General features: G+C 38.8%; 3 protein-coding genes across 3 annotated transcripts; 2 read left to right on the top strand and 1 right to left on the bottom strand.

The window, feature by feature from the left end:
- Nucleotides 1–313: 313 nt before the first annotated feature.
- gnb1b (guanine nucleotide binding protein (G protein), beta polypeptide 1b) lies at nt 314–11938 on the bottom strand. Its single transcript, XM_079265515.1, has 11 exons — nt 11619–11938; nt 6771–6879; nt 6580–6618; nt 6392–6498; nt 6125–6188; nt 5358–5520; nt 5192–5258; nt 4901–5102; nt 4556–4772; nt 4287–4402; nt 314–2003 (listed from the first exon to the last, which is right to left on the bottom strand). Exons 2-10 carry the CDS (start codon nt 6825–6827, stop codon nt 4296–4298), a joined length of 1023 nt encoding a protein of 340 aa, XP_079121641.1. The 5' UTR covers nt 6828–6879; nt 11619–11938; the 3' UTR covers nt 314–2003; nt 4287–4295.
- Nucleotides 11939–12028: 90 nt separating this feature from the next.
- Nucleotides 12029–16834, top strand: LOC306775657 (calglandulin-like; the record flags this gene model as incomplete). The annotated part of the gene is given in 8 exon segments (XM_079266116.1): nt 12029–12094; nt 13220–13271; nt 13867–13994; nt 13998–14028; nt 15856–15986; nt 15990–16000; nt 16263–16363; nt 16791–16834. Coding segments are annotated over 8 exon segments (564 nt in total).
- Nucleotides 16835–17544: 710 nt separating this feature from the next.
- Nucleotides 17545–21961, top strand: cUnh3orf18 (chromosome Un C3orf18 homolog). Its single transcript, XM_079265657.1, has 5 exons — nt 17545–17664; nt 18545–18983; nt 19455–19480; nt 20056–20185; nt 21434–21961. The coding sequence occupies exons 2-5, from the start codon at nt 18723–18725 to the stop codon at nt 21512–21514; spliced, it is 498 nt and encodes a 165-aa protein (XP_079121783.1). The 5' UTR covers nt 17545–17664; nt 18545–18722; the 3' UTR covers nt 21515–21961.
- The last annotated feature ends 1979 nt before the right edge of the window (nt 21962–23940 follow it).

Genomic DNA, 23940 nt, shown 5'->3' on the forward strand with positions numbered 1-23940 from the left:
GATACAGCCACAGGGAGTTATTTATACTGAAAGACACTATTTTAGTCGGACAATTTTTACTGATTTTAAAGGCCTGATCTGTATGACCTACAGGTTTTCTGACAAGGAACACAAGGAACCTTAGGGGGTTTTCTTTCTAGAAAGACCTCATTGATGCATATAGTCAGAGTGGTTCAGAAACTACAGCCATTTTAATTTGGGTATGTCATTTTAGGCGGTTTTGCTCCAAAAGAGAGTTGGAAAAGGTTAAAAACTATAAATATATATACAATAAAAATTGAATGCAGTTCATAGACTCGACTCAACAAAGAGATCTCAAACAGCTTTTTATTACATTTTTCAATCAATAACAGTACAATTTAGTACAGTATCTATCTTGCATCCAGCTCACCGTGTAACACCAACAGACTGAAATGAAATACAAAAAGTGAAAAGGTACATAAGGGTGCAGAGCTCTATAATATTAATGAAAAGGGAATCCATCTCAGTTGAATTGCATTTTCACTTGTGGCCACACATGAATACATCACATTTATTGTACATCATCACAGAAAAAAAGAAAAGTGAAAATATGTCACAACTTTAACAAAAGTGCTTCTGTATACAGTGAAATGTTGTCATTCAGATGCTCCGATTTTCAAATTTAAGACCAAGAAAAAAAAAAAAAAGGGTACAAAAGTTTAAGTATGGACAGTATGCGAGGACGTTTTTGTTCCATTGAGTGTGAAGATTTGGAGGAGAGAAGAAGGACTTGTCAAGGATAGAATTCTTACAATGATTGTTATAATTATTACAAAAATTGGCATCAATAGAACTGGTAAGCAGAATTTACACTAAGTATGCAGTCAATATCTCCGTTCTTGCTCACTCTGGTGCATAGCATTACCAGTATTAGCACATTATGGATGCAGAATTTGAGCCAAAAAGAAATTGGCTTCTATGAAGTTCAATCAATAGGTGACTCTTTTTCAGAAAATAAAAAAAAATAAAAAAAATTTGGATTTTGCACCATTGAAAGCAAGTCTACAGCATGCACATCTAAATCAACCCATGGCAGACAAAATTAAATGCCTCAACTTAAAACAGACCATTATTTTCAGACATTGATTTGTACATTTCAGTCACAGAGTTGCAACTGCAGTCCCAAGCAAAGGAAGTGTCTATTTAGTCAAGTGAGATGTTTCACTCAAAGTGGATACTAAACACAATCCGCCATCCATATAATAAAATCCAGCCATGCCCCAATTATCTCAGCACCTACCTTGCTACCCCACCCCTTCCCACCCAAAGTCAAAAGGCATGTACAAGAATTCAGGGGGTTAACTGGATAAGTTACTCGTAATAACGCCTTTTGTACTGGAATGAGCATTCATAACTTATAGCATGTGCTTGGTTAGTGAACAGAGTATTAGTTGAGAGGCAAAGCTTCTTCATGTGCAAAAGGCTGTGATGAAACAAAAACAGCTAGTATATAAATACATAATGGACATTTTGAAAGCTGCTCGTGTAATATGATCCAAGCTTTTACTTGCTGCATGTTTTCATGTCATCTGTCTTATATGATTTTACTGGATTAGAAAGAAAAGCTGTAATTCAAACATATCTAAAACCACTAAAGAAATATGACAAAAAGAAAGCCATCAAGAATAACAAACCATCAGAATAGAATTCTTAAAAAAAAAAAAAAGTTAAATAATTTGTACAATTACACTCCAACATTTGCTTTCAAGACGCACACATTTGCATGGGATGATAGTGTTGTTTTCTCTTTCAAGGTAACATAAAATGGTCCAAGAAGGAATGCACAAGTTTCTGATTTGATACCACAGGAGATCCTTTCTTAACTAGGTGATAAACATTTGTGCTCTTCTTTGTGTAGGAAAGGCATTGGTTTCCCTTCGTTTTTGTGGTGTCCAAGTCAGTTTAAACAGTGTTGAAGAAGATGCTGTGAACATTCTGAAGTTGTAACGGTCTTCCAGTCAACTTTGGAGTTAAAAGAACATCTGGGAAACAAAGACAAACGAAATTGTGAATTTAGCTCGTCTCATTTGACCTACAGTTGTAGCCGCCTCCTGTAAATTTAGGACCAGATGGGCAAAGATCTAAACAAAGCGCTATCTAGTAACACAGATAGACATAAGAATGCAGGAGGCAGCTTGTGTTTATTATAGGCATATCTGCAACCAGCTGCAGAACAAGCTTACATGTTTTGGCCCGTTTGGAGATGTTGGTATTGGAAGTGTTCGGGTTTCCGTTTGTACTCCCAGATGTATTCACCAAGATGTTTGAACAGGCTTTGGTTGCATGCAGGTAAACAGTCGTAAACAGAGTTGAGAGCAAAAGAGGCGGGACGACAGAGGTGGGTAGAGCACCCAAAAACTGTATTCAAGTAAAAGTACTGTTGCTTTACCAAAAAAAAAAAAAAAAAAAAGTATGAAGCTAATTACTTGAGTAGCCAGTTAAATAAAAATGATTCTGTACTGTACAATCCTGTTACTGTCCACTACTTGTCTCACAATACTTCGGCTACCTGTTAACATAGCCAGTCTGAACCAGTTTACTGAAGAAATGTATCCGCAGTTTTTTAGGGATAACACCCAACATACATGTGGTTGGTCTCTTGGTGAGGGAGACATTGAACAGTTCAGTTATAAGAGATATTATTTACCCCCTTAGCTCCGTAACAACGTCAGTCGTATAGCACAGCATGCTAACAACTCTTTATGACAACGCCAACACAAATCTCAAATTTGAGCCGAGCCAGTCTGCTTGTGACAGTAACCTGAACGCATTTGGGATGAAAATGAGAAACGTCATCATCAGTGGATTAGATAACCTTCCACATACACACCAGACAATATCTGGTCTGTGTCGCTCAACTCTGATCACAAAATACTTCAAAATTACATTTGCATTTTTGGCTCCTATTATATTATAATTTGGCAAATAAATCAGCAAATAGTGTGCATGTTCATTATATACTGTGTCTGTTATGTCAAAACATGTTTCAGTGTCCTTCAACTTCTTGAAAATGTCTCATGTCATGTGACTCATTGAGGCTAATTAGGAGACACTATGATGTTTCATCATTAATTGCCAAATAAATACAATCTGTTCACTTCTTCACTTTGACCTAAGGGAGACCATCTGTGGTTTAGAAATAAACGCAGTTCTTTTTTTGTGTTAATAATTTGCTTTAATATTCACATTACGACTGAAAGCAGGGGTAGTAGTAGATGTGTAAATATGTTATTACACTTATTAGCATTAACACAACAGACTGTCAGCTCAGTGTCGACACAATTCTCTGATGTTCTGACTTCACTGCCCGCTGTTATTGCGTCTGTAAATATTAGCTGCTAGCGCTATTTGTTCCTGCTGTAACTTCAGCAATGCCGCTTTTAACAGTCATGTGGTTGCGCTACGCTAACAGTGCTAGCAGACTGCTAGGGTCCAGCGAGCCACCTTCCCCTTAACGGATCATGAATGCATGAAAATAAAAGTAGCGTGAATGATTATGTACCCAAATGTAACGGAGTAAAAAGTAATGACTTTTCTCTAAAAATTTACTCAAGTAAGAGTAAAAAGTATGCTGCATTAACACTACTCTGACAAGCACAATTTACTCAAAAACGTTACATGAGTACATGTCGGAGTACATGTAACCTGCTAATACCCATCTCTGCTGCAAGCATTGGCTGAAATATAACCCAGCAGCTATTGCCTGACAATGATTTAGTGGAAACTGGTTACTTGGGAAACAATCCAGTCTTTGATGTCTGTCTGCGCACGGAAGAGAAAGTGACGGCCCGGATATCCGTTATCCGTCAATCCGCTGGATACACCGGACACCAGAAATATTGGCCGTTGGTGCCAAAGGCTAAATTGTCGTCAGACCGATAGCTAATGGGTTCCAAAAATGTGTTAAATATTATTGTAAGTGGCTGAAATGTCCATCTGATGTGCGCTTATCGGCCACTATTCGTCAAAAAATAATCTAGGATCCATTCACGGTAACAGGCGTCTGAATTATGCAGCCCAGGAAAAGACTAAGAAGCAGAAAGATATTTAATTGAACCCACAACGCACTTAAACCTATAAGGGGACAACGGTAGTGCAAAAGCACATCAGCTTCCACTCCAGCCAAGCAAAAGATGACGCTTCAACAAATGTACACATACAGCTTTTGGACTAGTACTTTACTAAGAATAGAAACGCCTTAGGTACAAATGTATGAAACAATAATACAAATTTGAAAAAAAAAAAAAGAAAAAAAAAAAAAGAACCTTCAGGCTTCAATTCCAGATCTTCAGAAAACTGTCCCATGATCCCGTTGCGACTGCCATGCCATCATCAGTAACTCCCAGGCAGCTGACGCGGTTGTCATGTCCAGCCAACACACCTAGACAAGTACAGCAATTGTAATTTGGTCAACAAGACTGCAAGCGAGTACATTTCATCAGAAGCAATTATTGACCCAAGCGCCTATTTGTAACATGTTCCTCCGTGTTGCAGAAATAAGGCTGCTTTTTGAGATCATGCATCAATGGCTTACCAGCACGGTCAGCTTTTAGTGTGTCCCACACATTACAGTTGAAGTCATCATATCCCGCCAGAAGAAGACGGCCACTCTTTGAGAATGCAACGGAGGTGATTCCACATATGATATTGTCATGAGAGTAGATCATTAATTCCTGATCAGCACGCAGATCAAAAAGCCTGCAGGTGGCGTCATCGGAGCCCGTGGCAAAGGCATTGCCATTAGGGAAGAACTAGAGATTCCAAGAGAGAGATAATTAGTGCACAATAGAGGAACACACAAACTAAAAGTACACCTATACTAATAAACAAAAACACAAAAGAACATCCCATGCAGAACAGGTTCTTTTAAATAACTTACACAGATTGCATTGATGTCAGACTCATGGCCAGTGAAGGTCTGTCTGCACATGCCCTCTCGGACATCCCAGAGTTTAGCAGAGGCATCACAAGCACCAGAGACGAATAGTCGTGAGTCAGGGGCCAATGACAGGCTCATGACATCGCCTGTGTGTCCAGCAAACGTGGTCGTCTGCTGGCCGGTCTCAATGTCCCAAAGTGCACTATAATATGAAATGCACAATCAAGATACACGTACGTATTCTTTGCAACGGCCGTACAGCAACTCAACGTCTGCAACACTTTTACTTACCAAGTGGTATCGCCAGAGCTTGTAACAATCTGGTTGTCATCAAGGAAGCGACAACAGGACAGGTATCCTGATATTCAGAGAATCAATAGAGGAGTCGTTAATATGGAATTTCCCGTCAGATACATAACTAGCAGTAGAAAACTAACGAGCAACGTAGTTCATATACCTGTATGTCCAGCGAGCTCACGGCTCACGCGTACATTTCCCTCGCGTGTTTTCAGGTTGTAAATGGAGCAGATGTTGTCTAAGCCACCACAGGCCACATAATTTCCTGAAGGTGCATATGCACAAGTCATGACCCAGGAAGATCGAAGTGGGATGGCATGAACCTACAACAAATGTGACAACACACACGTTAAGTTCCTTAAATGTCGATTTTACAGTCAGTATTTTTACAGTGGCTACATTTTCTAACCTGGTAAATTAAAAAAAAAAAGACATGTTCATACTTTTTGGAGAGAAATAATATTTGAAAAAGTTCTCATTAAGATAACTTTTGACACTATTTACAAACTGTCCACCACATCCACCCACCCCACTTACTGCACAGCAGACACACAGGCCCCCTGGCAGAGGCCACAAATGCTTCTCTCTCAGCTGATCTGTAACCCGTATGAATTTATTCAAAATGAACTCTGCATGGGCAGTTAGTTACCCTCCTTTTAAATATAGTGTAGCAGGAACAATATGAAAAGGCTTAACAGACGTATAGAGTCATTGGTGTGACGCACCAGAAACCAGGTCCATATCATTCATCTGGATCAAGTTTTTAAACTGCAGCAGCTATTACTGTATTTGCATGTAGATGGCAACATGGCAATGGTGGCAACCAGTGGTTTTGCTTTCCAATGACTACAGATGACACAGATTGCCATTTGCAGATTCAACCATTACTTGATTAAAACTGTCAAAACAGAAGAAAACATGACTTACCTTATTTGAGGTATAGCTGTCCCAAATAATGAGTTTGCCATCTTGAGAGGCACTGACCAAGAGCCTACAAAAAATGATAAACGCAATATTAACACCACCACTACAACAACAATCAGAGTTATCGCACACAATCTATTTTTATCTGGAATCATAAGCCAAAAGATGCCTGCCAAACAGCTGACAAACAACATTTAACAAGCAAAAACAGAATGCAAACACAAAACTTCCCTTCACACCATGAGTCATAAACTCCAGCAGATGCTTTACCTGGAATCTGTTCCCCAATGCATGGCATAGATTTTAGCCAAATGACCCCGCAGCGTTCGTCTTGTACGCATCTGGATTCGGCCAACGGGGTCAATGTTAGTTGTGATCTGCAAAACATGAAGTACTTTGGTTACTTTCACACCAAATGCTTTTCAACCTCAGAAACAGATCATAGTGTTAATTGTTACCTGTGATAATGTGGCATCTGCGCATGCTTTCCTGGCATCCTGAATAAAAGAAAAACTCAAATCTTTAGGGAAGGATTTCTCACATGAATCGTTGTTGAATAGGCGGAACTCTAATTCAACTTGTAAATGGGATTTTAACAATAATTGATGTTACAGCAATAAAAAAGTGTTTTTAAAAACCTGCTACTCACTCTGATCTGGTTCTTGAGCTGCTCTGCCTCTTGGCGTAACTGGTCCAGTTCACTCATTTTATTCTGCTTTTTTAATTACCTCACTCCAGTTACCGGGGCACTTGTTGATCTAAAAAAATAAGAAAGAGAAGCACTTCAATCATTTGCATACATCTTCACCATTCACCCCAAATCTTTAGCAAAATGTATTTACGATTTACCTGAAAAAAACAAATCTAACAGCAAAAGGTAATGGTAGAAAAGAGACTTTCAGCCAGTTCCCTAAAACATGACCTGCCTTTTCAATCGACTAAATGGGATAAAGTACTAGTACATAGTATTTGTTCAACCTTACTTTACTACCTCAATGTCAGCGACGTAATCCTGACACATAATTTAGATTGCCAGACAGATCTAGTTATGGCATGACTTTCCAATGATCCGATAGGCAGTCATTATCCTGTTGACCTCAATCCCGTGGATATAATTTGAACCAAGTGATCAATAAGCCACTTACATTAATACTGTCTCAAAGTGCATCTAAAACAATACATTTTAAAGACTGAAGGCATGTTCGAAATATAATAATATCCAGTCTCACTTATTAAAGCAAAGAAATACATTATTTCAAGTCCATTCATTGATATTTTAATGTTTAATGAGTTTGAGTATGATTAAAATGGTAAATATGTTGTTAGTGGTACTATATCAGACTCGTAATTTCTGACTACTTCTAGAAAACCAGCTAACAAAGCTAAGTATACAATTTTGACCAAAAGCAACAGCAACAAAGATTTTCTACTGATCAAGTAAGAACGCAGCTGAGTTCATCCTAAAAAAAGACTTCCCAAAGCCTACTTTCTGGAGATAACGTAAATTACATTGGGAGATTACGACCAAGAATATTTAAGTACATAGTGGCCCATCACTTATAAAAGCTGTATTCTATGAGAAATCCCTTGTATCTTGAAAAAACAAACAAAGCAGATGTCTGCATAATGTGGGGAAGCAGTTCAAAGTGCAATATTACAGTGTTGTAATAGATTGTTGTAAAACTAAAATCAAATTCAGATTCGTGGCAGTTTGCAAACAGCTATGCACCATTAAGGTGGACCAACCTTGCCTTCCCAGTTCCCTTACCTGGTGTCTATCAGTCAGCAGGCCAGTATCACTGGAGGCTCCAGAACAAGACTGAACATCTTCTCTACCTCACTGTGATCCTTCAGGTCCTCTGATTGGTTGACTTTTGTACAGTTATCCTCTTACACTCATTAATCTTATCAATAAATGTGTCATGGAATGTAATTATTATGCAGTATCATCAGGGGACAGCAGAATGCCATTCTCACCTTGAAGACCTCTGATGTTATTATTTATGTTATTTAGTTTTTCAGCGAGAAAATTAAAGTTGATTCAGTTTTTCAGATTTGTATTTTTCTGTCCATAGAGTATAATTGTTGTAATACTATGTATTTAGCCAAGAACAGACAAAGAAAATACAACATCTAAAATATCTTTCACATCATTATTTAGCTTTCAAATGCAGTTCTGAGTAATCACATTACAGGCTATTGAGGTAAACCTGACAAGTTCCTGTCACTACTAATTGGTGATTTCCTCAAATGGCTATTCATTTTATTTAATGACATTGGGTATATATTAAATTCACACTTTGTTCTCAATCTAATAATTACAAGATGCAGTTAACTTTAATTCTTTACCCTTTGTATACCAAATGTAAAACTGATATGTTAAATCCAAAAGATGTTAGACGCCCAAGTTTTAAATATCTGAAATATTATTTCCCATAGACCTCTGTGGATGCTTACAGTTAAGGAGTTCCTCTCCCTCATCACTTCTCTTTTCCAAGCGCCTGATCATAGTCAGCTGACTGCATGATAAACAATGAGCAGTGGCAAACAGCTTGGAGTTCTCAGGTCCCTTAAGGGCAGTATGTGCCTGCTGTTTTGTCTCCTATATTTCCAGCTAATATAAAAAATGATCTCTCTGCAGTAGTTTACATCTGTTCTCAAAGGACCCGTCTGCTTATCTGTACTGTTAAACGATGATAATGCAATGTTTCACAGGTCTAAAGCTGGATCATAGAAAAGGCCATAACCAGCAATATCACTGAGCAACTACATAATCCTAAAAGCTGAAATCCTCCGTCAATGAGTCTAATCCTATCCACGTCCACTCACATAAACAGCTGGCAAAGCCACTACAAGCATTAGAAATGTTTTCCCAATCATAAAAGGATGAGTTTAATCTTAATTATTTTACACACAACATGCTTAAAGCAAGTAGCTGGATTTTAACGCTACCGGGGAAATCATAAACCTTGTACAGTCCCTCTGTCAGTTGTGACCGGCTACCGTGTAATTAGTACCACTCCTGCTTTAATAAACTAAGATGAAGTTGTCAAGGAAGCTGTGTATATATCAAAGTCATTTGCGAATTACATACCAACAGGCACACCTAAAAGTAATGTTAAGACAAGTGATCTACATACCTAACATTCATATTGTCTAAATGAAATCTGTGCACAGGTTTACCAATGAATGCGTGTTCTGTGCCGATAGTTGACTTAGTCACTGTGTGCCGTTCTGTGATTTGCCTACAACAGTAAGCTCGTTGCATTGTATTTGAATAGCTGCTGGATGGCCGTTTTATTCAGTTTGTTACTCTGGTATGTTTAGAGCAGGGGTCTCAAACTCCCGGCCCGCGGGCCGAATTCGGCCGGCCACGTCATTTTATGTGGCCCGCGAATCCGCCAGCAAAAAAAAAGTTAAATATATATATATTTTTTATTTTTTTAAAAGTTAGACTAACAATAATAAAAATATCCCTATTGTCGAAATTATGAGATAGAAAGTCGAAGTTATTCGATAGAAAGTCATAACTATGATAGAAAGTCAAATTTATGAGATTGACAGTCAAAATTATGAGATACTTAAACACAGTCATAGAAGCAGCTCTTTGGCTTACTGTACATTTAACATGGAAATGTATTGTGAGCACATTGAAGACTACTTTAAACTGTGAATGCAGAGAGTTATCAATATGTTACGAGTAGTTACATTTACAACCGGCCCTTTGCGGGTGACCATGATGCTGATGTGGCCCGGAGTGAAAATGAGTTTGAGACCCCTGGTTTAGAGGGTTGGGCTGCTGAGGCGCTGTACACACTTCACGAGAAAATTAGTTGTAATTCAGCCCCATAATGTGTCCAAATGGAGAGGATAAGACTATTAGTATCCGACTACGTCTAATGGGATTTATACATTCACTAAACGCTGCACAGTGTAATGATAATATGAATTGCACTGATGGAAATCTAAGAAGATGCAGCTAAACGCCATCTTGCAGACGGCTGCCCGCTAGTTAGCCTGCTAGCTAGCTGACAGTGTAGGCCTGCAGGCAGGGAAGAGCTAGTTTTGAAGAAATAAATGTACGGTCTCTTTATTCGCAACAACATCGCTTGTAATTTAACACTGTCCGGTATACAGGCGAAGTCGATATAACGTAAGCTGCATTTCATGACAGAAATTAAAGTTTATTAGCATCTAATGCAAAAAAACACAACCGCCGCTACTTCAGGGTGGACTCAGCTGCTCTTCCGCAATTGCACGGAGTGCTATGTGTTTAGCTTCTAAGCCAATATAGTGGGCTAACCGAGAAACTCGGTGGTTGCGTGGCCTCCAGTAATCCACTTACGTAAGTGGACACTCCTGCGTAAGTGGACACTAACAATCTCGTTAAACCAAACAGTGCAAAGTTGATTTGATTACGACGCATCCGTATATGTATTTGGTTCTCTAATCAGCCTGTAAAAACTGCAAGGTCGGGCGGCTGTGGCCTGTTTGACTTCAGTAAGCAACAAATGCTACACCAGATGCGGGTGATTTATCATAAAGTAGTAAGATGATATTTTACCTCCTGCACAACTGCAAATTAGCAAACTGATGGTGAATCAATCAATAACATTACTGACCTAAGTTAAAGGCGTTGCACCGGTCGTCCGTTGCAAGAAAATCAGCGATATGCTAACTTATTACTTGAGGTAAAAAAAAAAGAAAAAAAAAGGGTGTTAACGCGGCTACAATAACTCACGTTAACAACATGTAACTGATGCAAAGTTATGTGTAGTGTGACATTTTAACGCCGATTAGTGATGCTGGCTGCTCTGCTATTGCCAATAACCAATAACAGTTGTTAATTTGTTTACGGGACGTTTATTGTTGTAGCCCAACCCAATGTGTCATCATCCACTGACACAAACATCCTTAGAATTAACGTTAACATTCCGCGGAACGTTACAAAGCAAATCCCACAGCCAATTAAGGAACTTACGGTCTTAACGATATCACTTCAATTGTGTTCAATACATTTTGGGCATTAACTACACAGTACTTTAAAGTACTGTGTTTTAGGCCAAGAAGCACCTCTGCAGGGCCATAACCGACATCGAGCCTCACTGGCCAACATGTAACGTTACGGTACTTAAACGCCAGCCAGGAGCGTTCCTAACGTTAACAGTAACGTTAGTTAACCGAACTCAATCGACTGGATGCAGAAGGCATTTATGTGGAGATATGTTTTGTAGCAATCAGTTTATCCACCGAAAACACTGAGCGTCGGGTCCACCGCTGCAGACACTCGTGTACCTTTATCCGCCAGTATTTGCTCATGATATAACAGCCACCCGAAAGTTAGCTAACGGTAGCTAATGGATAGGAAGCTATCTATCGCTAACGCTACCTCACCCCCGGACAGCTCTCTTCCACAATTAATCAGCAAAGGGTATTAACATTTAAGTTACTGTGAGAGTTGTGGAAGCAGCATTATCGTCGCTTCATTTCACCTTACCTGATTCAATTTGCGTTTGGTTTTTTTCGTTTTGGCATTGACTGGAGAGCAAGACGGCGTATACCTCCGATCCACGCATCAACGAACACCACAGCGCTAGCTCACTAACTAGCTAGCCAGCTAGCGTTAGTTTTCCGAGGAGCAGCCCTTCCCGAACGCAGGCTACGGCTCGGGAGCTCGACAACCTCAGTCAACCAACCGGAGAGGGGAGGGGAGGGAGTGAGGGGGGAGAAATCACACCCACTAGCCTTGTACCGAAGACACTGCCCAGGCAGACAAAAAGGTTAATCTTTAAAGTCACTATACCTCATTCAACAAGACAGCCTACTGTCTCCCTTTTTGCCAAGCTTAACATCTGCCCCTTTCCGTAGTTACACTCTCGTCCGGCCATCGAACGAGGAGATGGGGAGATGGGCGCGGTAACCCTGCAGTCAGCTCTGGGAAACCCCACGCTGCAGCAGCGAGGGGTAGAGAAGGTTCGATTGGTGTTTTATCGACAGTTGGACACTATCAATCACTTTGAACAATGTTGAGCACTTCTCATTTACTGGGTAATTTCATCAGAGGGGTCTGAAAGCAGAGAGAACATGGTGTTCGCTTGTTTTCTTTCAGCCCTCTTCCAACACATAGGCTGAGTCAGTTAGTCGGGCCCCAACTTGACTCCTGAAGTAGGAAGTGATAGTAATGTTTCAGCAGGGCTCTAATAATAGCACTGTCAACAACATGATCTGGCCATAGTTAATTAGGAAATAGTGTCTTCTCTTGCTGTGGTGCCCAGGTACATAGACATATTCAGAATAGGCTACAAATAATATCCATGTAAACACCACACTTACTAGTTATTGGTCCTTTTGTGGTGTAATTCGGGGAAGCTGTCGCAGTTAAACGTATCATTTCACCTGAAATATCGCTAAATGATCATAAATGATCGATGTGCTGTTGTTAAATTGTTTGCTGTAGTTACAATACCTCAAACAAATAGTAGTTAAGTATTGTGTGTGCTAGAAGTTTCATTGAGCTTATCATATATTTTACAGGAGAGACCTGAAAACATACATAATATATATTGCAACAAGACAATTCAGCCACAAAAAGCAGTCATTACAGAAAAAGTGGTCCTATTATTAAAATATGGAGTACGTTAAAGTCAGAGGAATGAGTGTATCTAACTCTAATTTGAATTGGCATTTCGGTGCACATTTTACTCGAAACCAATAAAGGTAAAGGTACACAAGTGCACAGTTTACAACATACCAAACACTTTGTATATGAAGGATTGGAATCATAGACTGCATACATAAACGTCATAGGCTACAGTCTATGGTTGGAACTCACATAAAATAATTGCTTTCAATTGAGTGAAGTGTTAAATTGAAGCATTTTCTTTTAAATTACAATTTGTGTTGTGTAAATGAAGTGAACATATGAACTAAGCTTTCACATCTCAGACACACATCTAATCAGCTGTCAAGCCCACTGCCTTAGCTGGTCAACCAATACTCTGTCTGTCTCAGTTTTCTCGAGCCACCCATCCTTCCCTTCCATCTTCGAATCACCTTCCATCTATCCTCTATATCCTTCATCCTCCCTCTTTCTTTCAGTCCTACCGCTTCCTTTTCTCCGTTCTTTATAGCAAACTATCTGGAGCTCGAGGTAGGCATTGGGTGACACCCAATGCCTGAGACATTGATCACTGCATGCAAATAAATTGTGTCGCAAAGATGCAGAAACAGATTGCTTTGCGATGGCTTTGCCGGGTTATAAACAACATAATATAAGCATATTATAACAACAACAATTTTGCCAGTAAGTTGTGTAAGTCAGAAGGAGCCCAATGAGTGTATTCCGGTCATTTCATACAGTTAAAATTTACCAGAATATTCATTCATTTATTCATTGTTTCCTCCACAAGATTGATCCAAACTTCAGTGTCTAAAATGAACAATCTTCTGATATGGCTGCTCTGTCCAACATGACTTCATTTGTGGTTCAAATTACGGCTCAGCTGTGAAAATGTGCATCATGAGTGTACAAAACTAGAACAATATACATTTTAATGGAACTTTTTTATTGATTAACTTGCTGACTATCAAATAACGTAAATATTAAGTCTCAATCCCCAAACAAGTCTGTCACAGTTTTCATTTTGCGGGTGGAAGACAGAGATTCAAAGCCCTTCCCATTGACTAACAAATGTGAAATCTTAATGTTCTCATTGCAATGTTGAAAATAACTTCTTGCAGTTAAGTGCCTCCTTATTTGGTTGTCACAGAGTACAAAGGAGTTTTTGAGATATTTGACAAAGAGGGAAATGGAGATGTGAAGACACAGGAGCAAGAGAGGCTGATGAGTTTAATGGGGATCAATCCTACAAAATGAGACCTCAGCCAGATGGCCAAAGACAACAATGGTGAATATAAACTCATACAATGGAAATGTATCATTCTTACATTTAACTTGCCTTTTTTACCTTTATGGGCCACCGACTAAGTTTCAGATAATATATATTAAAGTATTACACACACCTGTGACAGCATATGAACTTCCACTTTATTGTGTAGGCCTATATTTATGTGTGTGTGCATATATGTGCCTATAGGTATATTACACTTAAATGTAATCCAGCCGTGCCATAAATCTTTTTTAAAGCGTATAATGTTAATTATTTAGTTGACACTGTCAGAAAGCTGCAGATTGAACTCTATAGAGACCATTGTGGTGGTGGTGGATTTGACTGTGTTATATTGTAAGATGGTTCTATTTCTATACATGAGCTACATCTTTAAAAGCCTAAGTAATGCCTTGTATGTATTCTAAGATGCACCTGGAGGTGAGGAATTAGAAGCTTTATCTAAAGTTCAGCCCAAACCAAGTAAGTAATTAAAGTGATAAATTTGGCTCTTTAATAATAACCTGGCCATTAACCCAAGCTTAACTGTAGGAAAGTATATACAATGTATGTTTGCCACTTGTTCTGATAAGGTCAAGATTAAGTAATCTGAAGACATATTTAGAATTCTTTGCACGTGATCAAATTTGGGTTTTAATTAAATGCAAGTATTGATTGTGCAACGTTTTAAGAGAGAAACATCTTCCAAAATGCATTTCAAAAACATCTGAAACTCTAGTTTTCTGTTTTTAGTGCAAGTTACAAACAATATCACTAGGTGTCAGTGTTTCACTATGTGGGATTTGGGTAAAATGGGTCTATAAAGAGACTGTTGGTGCATCCCATAGTGCACCACACACACACACACACACGCACACGCAATTACCTCAAGATAGGATCAGTCGTATTGGAGTTAAAGTTAACACTCTGCAATAGGGCAGTTGGAAAAGGTTTGTTTAATTAAGATGTTATTGTTACTTTCCAATTAAATTCACACGTTCTACCTACAATTTAGAGCCTTGTCCAAACAATTAGTTCCCCAACATAAACAGATAGTTTACTGCCATCACTGTGAAATTGAATCATACAGAAACGTCATAAAAAATATAAAATATAAAATATAAAAAATCTCCAATTACTGTCATTTGACTTGAGGGCTTCATTTTGTGCTCATCAAAGCATTAAAAGCTGCACCATGATGTTCTGCCTTCTGCTAATTTAAGGAGGAGGCATCGGTTGAGTTTAGTTTTTTCTGGTATAACTTTTATGTCAAATTAAGTGCATTAGGCTAACCTTAACGAACACATTTTATAATTTACCATTTCCTTTCCTGTTTCCTATTTCCCTATACTCTTACCTTTCTCTCTTCATGTCTCCCATCTCTCTCTCTGAACTGAAAAGGGGAAAGAACATATGCTGCCATTTTTATGAACTCTATTTTGGCATTTTTATGTCAAAGAAGTATCACAGAAATGTGTTAACTTATAGATTTAAAACATAGATTTTTAAATATCAGCCCTACACACCAAATCGTTTTGATCCAAATTGAAGAATCTAGCTAAAATGTTTGGGTTGTCATAAAAATGTAAGACGTAAACAGAAGACGGTCTTTAATGCTAAAATATCCCTCAACAAATTCATTCCATTCATCCACTGTGACCAGTGACCATGCACTGGTGTTCTTCAGAGACACGGTATGTTGGGATGTGGATAATTGTAATGGCTGTGATGTTGATTTCTTTCTTTTAATTTCACTACTCTCAATCCAACAAACGATCAAACAAAAGTTACTGTCCTGCACACATATAATAATGTTTTTTTAAACTGATTATTTTTGTGAGTCTTCAGGTAAAGGGATGTTTAACTGTGACAGCTTCCTGGGTGTGATGGCACTGTACCGCGAAAGAACCAAGAACCAGGATGCTGAACTCAGAGCGGCTTTTAAAGTATTTGACAAAGAGGCCAAAGGATATATCGCCTAGAGCGCGCTCAAGTAAAAATAACATAAGTAATAGAAAAGCAAGGGATACATATTTACCCTACACTTAATAAGTACATTCTTGATTCACTCTTAATTTGATCTATTTTAGACATTACACTGCACTGTCAACTATTATTTGTTTTGATCCCAAATTTAAATCCAGATAAAACAAATTAAATTGAAAAAAATTATGTCCACTTGTTTGTGTTTACTCAGTGTATTCACATTATTTTCGTTTCCAGTGTTTCCCTTAACATTTAAAATGAATTTCCAGATATGTACTGATGAATGCAGGGGAACCACTTAATGAGATTGAGGCAGAGCAGATGATGAAGGCGGCAGATAAAGATGGAGGTGGAACCATTAATTATGAAGGTTTGAATGTATATTTCACTTACAAGCCATAACCACTCAAAAAAAACCTTCAGGTCAAAAAGTAATCAAGATATATCCATTATGTTTTTACAAATGTATGCATGCTTGTGTAAATTTAAACACAACAGCCTTCAGTAAACTTTGTAAATGTATGTGATAAGTCATGTTTCAGATTGACTCCAGAAGTGTTTCACCTGCCACCTATACTGTTGTGTATAAAATTAAATTACAAAATATATGATCCTTAGTTCACCATACTGTAGTTTTTTGTGACAAGGATCGCATTTATTCATTTTTTTAATTAAAAAACTTCCAAATACAATTGTATATTTAAAGATATGTTGTTAGATTGAAATACATGGGATGACAAGGTAATAAGTAAATTACACAATTAAATTAGTACATTTGCTGATTTAAACTCTTTCAGAATTTGTGGCCATGATGACTGGGGCTTCGTTCAAAATGAGCTGAAGACTGTGTGGATATTCTGCAGCTGTTGTGAACATCTGTTGCAGTTACACCCGATTATAACACATTTTTATTTGTACAAATAGAAATGTGTGCAATCACATATCTGAGTGAGTTGTGAATAACTGTACAAATCATAATAAAGTAAAAGGAATCTATGGGGGCGATTTGTCAGTGATTCCCCCCCTTTCCTTGTCTGTTTTGTCAAAGAGTAAATCCAGATCCTGAAGACTTAAATAAAAGACATCATATGGTTAATTTCCTCAGCGCTGCCACCCGGATGCAGTCATTCACATGGGTCTGACAGCATCTGGTGTGCAGAGCCATTAAATCCCATTCTCATCCCGCAAAGCCAAATAGACAGTTGAGGGAGCCAACCGCATCTGTCATCTTGAAGCCATTAGACCAATAGCATGCTGGCGGGGGAGGGAGCTTGCCGCACTGATCTCTGTTTGCAGCATCCCTGGAGCAGCCTCTGTTGCTCTGGTGTGTGAAATACAAGAAAGAGCAACACGGGGAGGGGGGGATGGGGGAGGAGATCCGAGGAGGCAACGGGAAGGTGATCCCTTGGAGGCTGCCGGGATAGGCTTAAATCTGGTGTGTGGAGTCCATCCTCACAAAGAAATGGCTGTTTTGTCAGTGTAAACAGCCTGTGCAGTACCTGCATTGCTGAAGGGGGAAGCAGAAGAGGAGGAGGAGGAGGAGGAGGAGGAGGAGGAGGAGGAGCAGCCGCTGGAGGAAATGCTGCCTGTTCCAGTGAAATGTTCGTCTCTCTAGCTAACCCCGGTCTGCCGCAGATCACCTCTGAATATTCATGCCTGTTGTATGTAAAGGTACGTCTGCATCTCTAATCTGAGAGGACACATGGTAGTAGGACCCGGTCACGTTGGCGGGATTAGCAGCTCAGCTGTTTGGACAGGACAGCTGAGATGAGATACATGTTATGTGTCAGTAGCACACAGTAATAAGACTAAAACATGATCCAAACAAAGATGTCTGTCTTGTTGCAGTGCAGGGGTTGTTAACTGGGCAACAGTGATGACTGAATCCAGCCTTTGGTTTTCATTGTTTGTTTGCTTCAGCTGCACATGTTCCTCATTAAGGGCTCAGCAGACAGGATGCACTAAGGAGGAATGGATCATGTGTCTATTTTCTGCTTTTAAAGGAAACGTTTTATATCTCATAATATATGTAAATGTTCAGCATACGATGCTCCTCTCTCTCATGGGATGTGTACAGTGTGTGTGTGTGGGTTGGAGGTACCGAGGGTTTGGATGCAGTGGATATTTATGGAAGCTGTGTGTGGTAGTGTGTGTGGGTGTAAGTTAGATTTTTGATGTTTTGAACGTGCTGCCAAAACATTTCCTCACAGTGCACGTTACAGTTTGAGTGGTTATTATTCCTCTGCATTTTATCAAGTTTGTTATGCCACTTTCCTCCTGTGCCTTTTGCTACCCACATCCTGCCCCAAAAACACCCACCACACGCCTGCTGGCACAATCAGACGTGGTTTGACTGAAATTGAGCGTGAGGTGTGCCAAAGCTAAAATATTTGAATTTGTTTAATATAACGATTTCAGTAAATAATCAGTGCACAGAAGCAAATTGGAAATTATATTTAAGTAGTTTGGCTGCATTTAAAGGAACACTTTTATTCATGCTCCCTACAATAACCATTTACTTATCACATACTGTTTAACCTTTTTGTTTCAGTTTTAGGTTTTATTCTCCTCATCATACGACCAGCGTATCATCAATGCCCCAGCAGACCTCAACCCAAAGGGAAGACACCTGTGTCGACCATGAGATGCACTAGAGGCTGAGCGACACAACGGCATCCACACACAGAGATCAAAAATACATCCTTCCGTTGAAACTGTTACGCCTGACCATGGCTGTTACTGCAGCTAAGACAACTACACGTTTTCTCTCTACAACTGCCACGACCACCGCAATCCCCTTCCTCTCCACGAGCAAGAGCGCCAGAGACAATGTCACCTCAAGAACGACATTAATGACTGTTACTATAACAACAAACGACACCAGCTTCAATGCCACGGCGTTTCCAGAGGCGGTGATCGAGGGCTCGGGAATGGGAATGGTGCTCGTACCCTTTGGCATCATCACTGTCATTGGCTTGGCCGTGGCAATTGTGAGGAATCATTTTAAATATTGTCTCTAAAATAACATTTGATTCAGCAGAAATTCATTTTTTTCTTAATGAACTGTCTTGACCGATTGGATTCTTCACCCAATATCATGTTTACGGTAAAAGGACTTGTACTTGTATAGCGCTTTTCTAGTCTTCCGACCACTCACTGAGCTTTAACACTACATGTCATTTACCCATTCATACCCATTCATACACTGATGGCACAGCCTTTGGAAGCAATTTGGGGTTAACATCGACATGGACTAGAGGAGCCGGGGTAAACCGCCGATCTGCTGATTGAGGGACGACCCGCTCTACCTTCTGAGCCACAGTCGCCCACATTTGTGTATAATTGTCTTGAAACATGTCATTGGTACTATATACTTGCATTCAGTCATTTCATTTGTGCATGTTACTTCTATCAACAACACTGCTTGTTTGTTTGATTATATCTGTCTTTCTCCATCCTAGATGCTGTATATTCGGAAACGGAAGCGGTACGTTTACAAAGACTTTTTTTGCTGATTCCACAGCCTTAGTTTACGACATGCCAATTGGTTTTAGTAATTTGATTATTTGCACCACTAAAACGTAGTATCAACTCAGTCTAGTTTAATAAGCTTTATTATTTTAGTTTATACATGTTGCCACAGAAACAAACACAATTTGTGTATTATTCCATCATAGGAGTACTGCTTCCTCTAGTTGGAACTTGGAGACGTCAGTATTTATACACACATTGGTGGAGGCTTTGTAGGGGTCAGCACCTTTTCGCCCATTTTTAACCTACTAGGTTAATCCGGCATTGCAATGAGGTATACTTTCTCCTCACTTTAAACCTTGGGTAGATAATCTTGAGAGACTTGTAAGAGTATGCTGGACTGAAAAACAATTATCCAACCAAAAAACCCGGTCCAGTGTTGCCAAATCATTTTTAATGAAAGTAGCCCGCAGCACTAGCTCCAAGAGTTGCTAAATCTGGCGAGAAATCGAGCGAGAAATCTCGTGAGAAGATTACCAACACTAGATTGAAATGCTGACTGGTCTTCATCTTTACACTCTTGTCATACAGGTTGGAGAAGCTGAGGCACCAGCTCATGCCCATGTACAACTTTGACCCGGCTGAAGAACAAGATGACCTGCTGGAACAGGAACTACTGGACCACGGCCGGGAAGGCAGCCTCACAGGTCCCAATGCAAAGGTAACGTTCTCACAGGAACCACTGAAGCTGTTCGACAACATGCCTTAACTAGAACGAAAGCGCTCCCATTCAGACGTGGTGAATGGATTGATGACCACAAACGCCATGATAACTATATTCTAATGGCATAGACAATTTTTACCATGATCAATAACAAAACACAGACTTTTCTTTATCTATATTTGTGGTGCATCAAAGCAATTAATTTGGCAGGTGTTAGCTGTAGATTTAATAATGTCCACTGTATATTTTACATATGTTATTATTGTTTGATAAATTCTCAATTTTTGCCATTTACTGATGATCAGCTTATTTTGTACAATTTATAGCGGTTGAAATTTGTTTGTTTTTTCGTCATAATTTATCTTTATTTCCTTTGATTTCTTTTACGTTTTAACAATGGCATTATGGTAAAAGGCAAACATGGTAAAGTATCACCTGTGTGTCTTTTGAACCATCTCTCATCCTCATTCTATCATTATTTCAGAATCTCAAACTAATGTTGTGTAATGTTTATTGTTTCTCATTTCATATGAACTCATCTATATTAAAGTATATGCTAACAGAGGACACACACCATCACATTCAGTCGTAACCTTTAAACATAAATCCATATTATCTTTCATCCTTTCCTTTGTGCTCCCTCAACTTAATACTTTGATTGTCAAATATTCCAGGGACTACATGCACTCAAAAAGTATGCAAAACACCACTTTTTGTGATATTTTTTAAATAATCAAATCAATCCATTCATGAGTTTAATACACACGCTGAAGACTTCTAGTGGTACAATCAGTGATATGTTGAGTACTGATAAGTGCTGTTTTATTTATTATTTGTTGTTTTTTAGTTCAGTAGCCAAAGTTTCATAACATGAACGTAAGCTCACAATCTCAAGGCCCACTTGTTAGCTTTTTCCACAGCTTTCAATTCCATCTCACACATGGCAACTAAACCAAACTGACCGAATGTCATTCCTTAAAAAAGTACATGAAATGTTCGCATACTCTTTGGTTTTATATGTGGCCTCTGGTCCGAACACATTTTCTCTGGTTTCAGTTATCAGTCACACTTTACATCCTCGAATATTAAGTTGATTCAGCTGTTTCGATGGTCATAAAATGAATAAAAAGGGGACAAATAGCAGTCAATACTATTTCTTACAATCCAAGGCTGGACACCCCGTTTGATCTTAATGTCACTAACAGTTTTATCTCCCATCTGCCCTGCTGCCCATCTCCTCTGCAGACTCTCACAACCTCCCAGGGGACCACGCAGAGGCCCAGTCGTCTGGTCTTCACAGATGTAGCCAAAGCTCTCAATGCTTAGCAGCTCTCTTCTATTCGTTCAATCATCCAGAAACAGACTGTCTCTGAGGAAGGAAAACTGGACTGGTTCTGGCAACAACTGGAGCTTTGGTGAAAGTTTTCATCACTACGACACAGTACGTGAAATGCCCGTGGTTTTCAAAAGAAAAAAAAAAACGTAGGTTGCATGTATGATGAGGGAGCATAATGGGAAGCGTCATGTATGATCTTGCACTGTTATCATTTGGAGCACAAATGGAGTGTGATGCACTTTTCTTGAATCATGTTGTGTCATTAGGGTTAAAATTGTTGGTAGCTTATCAGTGAAGTTCCTCTGAGCTTCAACATCTACGTACTTCCATGTTTGATAAAAGAGAAGTGTCAATTTGTGTTATACTGATTTTGTGGTCTTTCGTCTCTGACAAGCTTGAACTCATGGATGTGTCACCATCCTTAAGTGAACTGTCCCTCTCCCATTTTGTTTCTTCTTTATTGAGCAATGAAGGATTGTTTCCGTCTGTATACATTAAAACTATTTAAACCAATTTGAGAAAAAGAGTTTTGTTGTACAAATCTATAACAAAGGAGTCGATAGGTGTGATATTTTATTGATGAGCGATAAAGAAGCAGAATAACACAAATCACATGGTAAAGAATCATAAAATATATATCACAGGTTTGTGAGTTGTATTAATGAAGTGGATGAGGATCAATAACATAACTACAAAATGGTGTTAAAAGTAAGGCATAGAAGATGATTTCTCAAGTTACACTTCAACTTTTCAATAGTTGAAAATGGATCAAGTACTGTATGTAACTATATCACCATCAGTAAGATCACAGACCAACGTTGTCCCAGTATAGAGAGTAAATATCCAGACACAGCATGTGTAAAACAACAAACATTGACCAAGCTGTAGTTAAATTAAGAGGCACCCTTCAGGCTGACTCCCATTCATGATGGTGACATGAATGGAGTGAGATGAGTGGACTACAACAGTAACAGTTTGACAGTTATTTCAAGATTTCATGATCCACATCGCCTGCAGGTCTGATGGAAAAGATCAGATAAAACCCAAACATTTCCTCAGGCTTGTTAGTTTTCAGAGGTAGTCCGGAGGGCAAAACAAGTAAAGTCAATGCAGTTGAACATGAAAACATGTCTGCCTGTAAATGAATTAAACTCCTCTGGCAGCAATTTAGTCAACAAGCTGAAATACATGAAAGTACTGGGATACAACTCATCATCAGTGATAAAATAAGCAGGTTTTAGGAGAAGGAAGGACTTGATATATATTACAAATTACGGGTGATATTCAGATCATGTAATAAACAATTAGTAAGTAATATGCAGTTCATGTCGGATAAATGTCTTCCACGCGTGATGACTCAGGGACAGAATCTGAGGAAGTTGAAGTATTTGCAATAAGCTGTCTTGTTTTGTTAAAAAAACTTTGTTTCAAAAAAATAAATCCAAAACACCAATTTTATTCTGTTGGTAAATGAGTACAGAGTTGTGATGAGTCATTACAGATAAAATGAACTAGTTGTTTTTAATGAGATAACTTTTTAAGTGTGGGTTTTTACACTTAGCCTCTTGTGGTATCTAATCATTCAGATTTGTTTGTGGTAATTTGGGTGAACTGAACTCCTTTAAAGCAAGACTAGGTAACTGTTGAAAGAAGAACAAATGAATAGTTGAAGTAATGAGCAATAAAACACACCCTCAATTCAACATCAGGGTTTTCTTTTGCCACAGTCTCACTTTGTCACTTGACAGATGTTACTAATAACCAATGTAAGTCAGTTTGCTCGCTTAATAACTCATTTCTTAATACTTCTATGACACTATTTTTGCATTTACCATTCATCCATTACTGTCACACTGTGGCCACAGTGGTCGCTTGTAGTCTTACTTTTAATGTCAAATCGGAAAGGAAGAAGCAAGTTGGGTCTTTTTTTCCTCTCATAAATTGCTAAAACAGAAACAACTTTACAGTGTTAAGTATTAACAACTTCTCCACAATTCATTCGGCAATTTTCATACAAGGTAACTGTGGTGCTGTTGTTTTGTTGTTTCCCATAACTGTCATGCATTTCAGCACATTGTGGTTATTTGCTGCCCTTTAAAATCACACGTATTAAGTGTCACACAAACAATTTACAGTGTAAGAATGAGAAAATACATGATGTAGTAAAAATGAGAAAGGACTAACAGACCCCCCCCAAAAAAAGTATGTCATAAGGAACTACACCTTAAAAAGCTTAAGTTGTTGTAAACTATTGGCTGCATTTTATTTCCCAGGAGAACAAACCAAGTCTTAATTCAGCTTTTAACAAATACAGTTTTAACAAAAAAGAAATGAGATTTATTTGCTCTCAGATAGTAAAATCCTCTGCGGGAGTGTGCTCCTGTGTGTTGGTATGTAGGCCTGAAAACTTGCCTGT

This window comes from Melanostigma gelatinosum, assembly GCF_949748355.1.
Source record: "Melanostigma gelatinosum genome assembly, chromosome: 3".
Lineage (NCBI taxonomy): Eukaryota > Metazoa > Chordata > Actinopteri > Perciformes > Zoarcidae > Melanostigma > Melanostigma gelatinosum.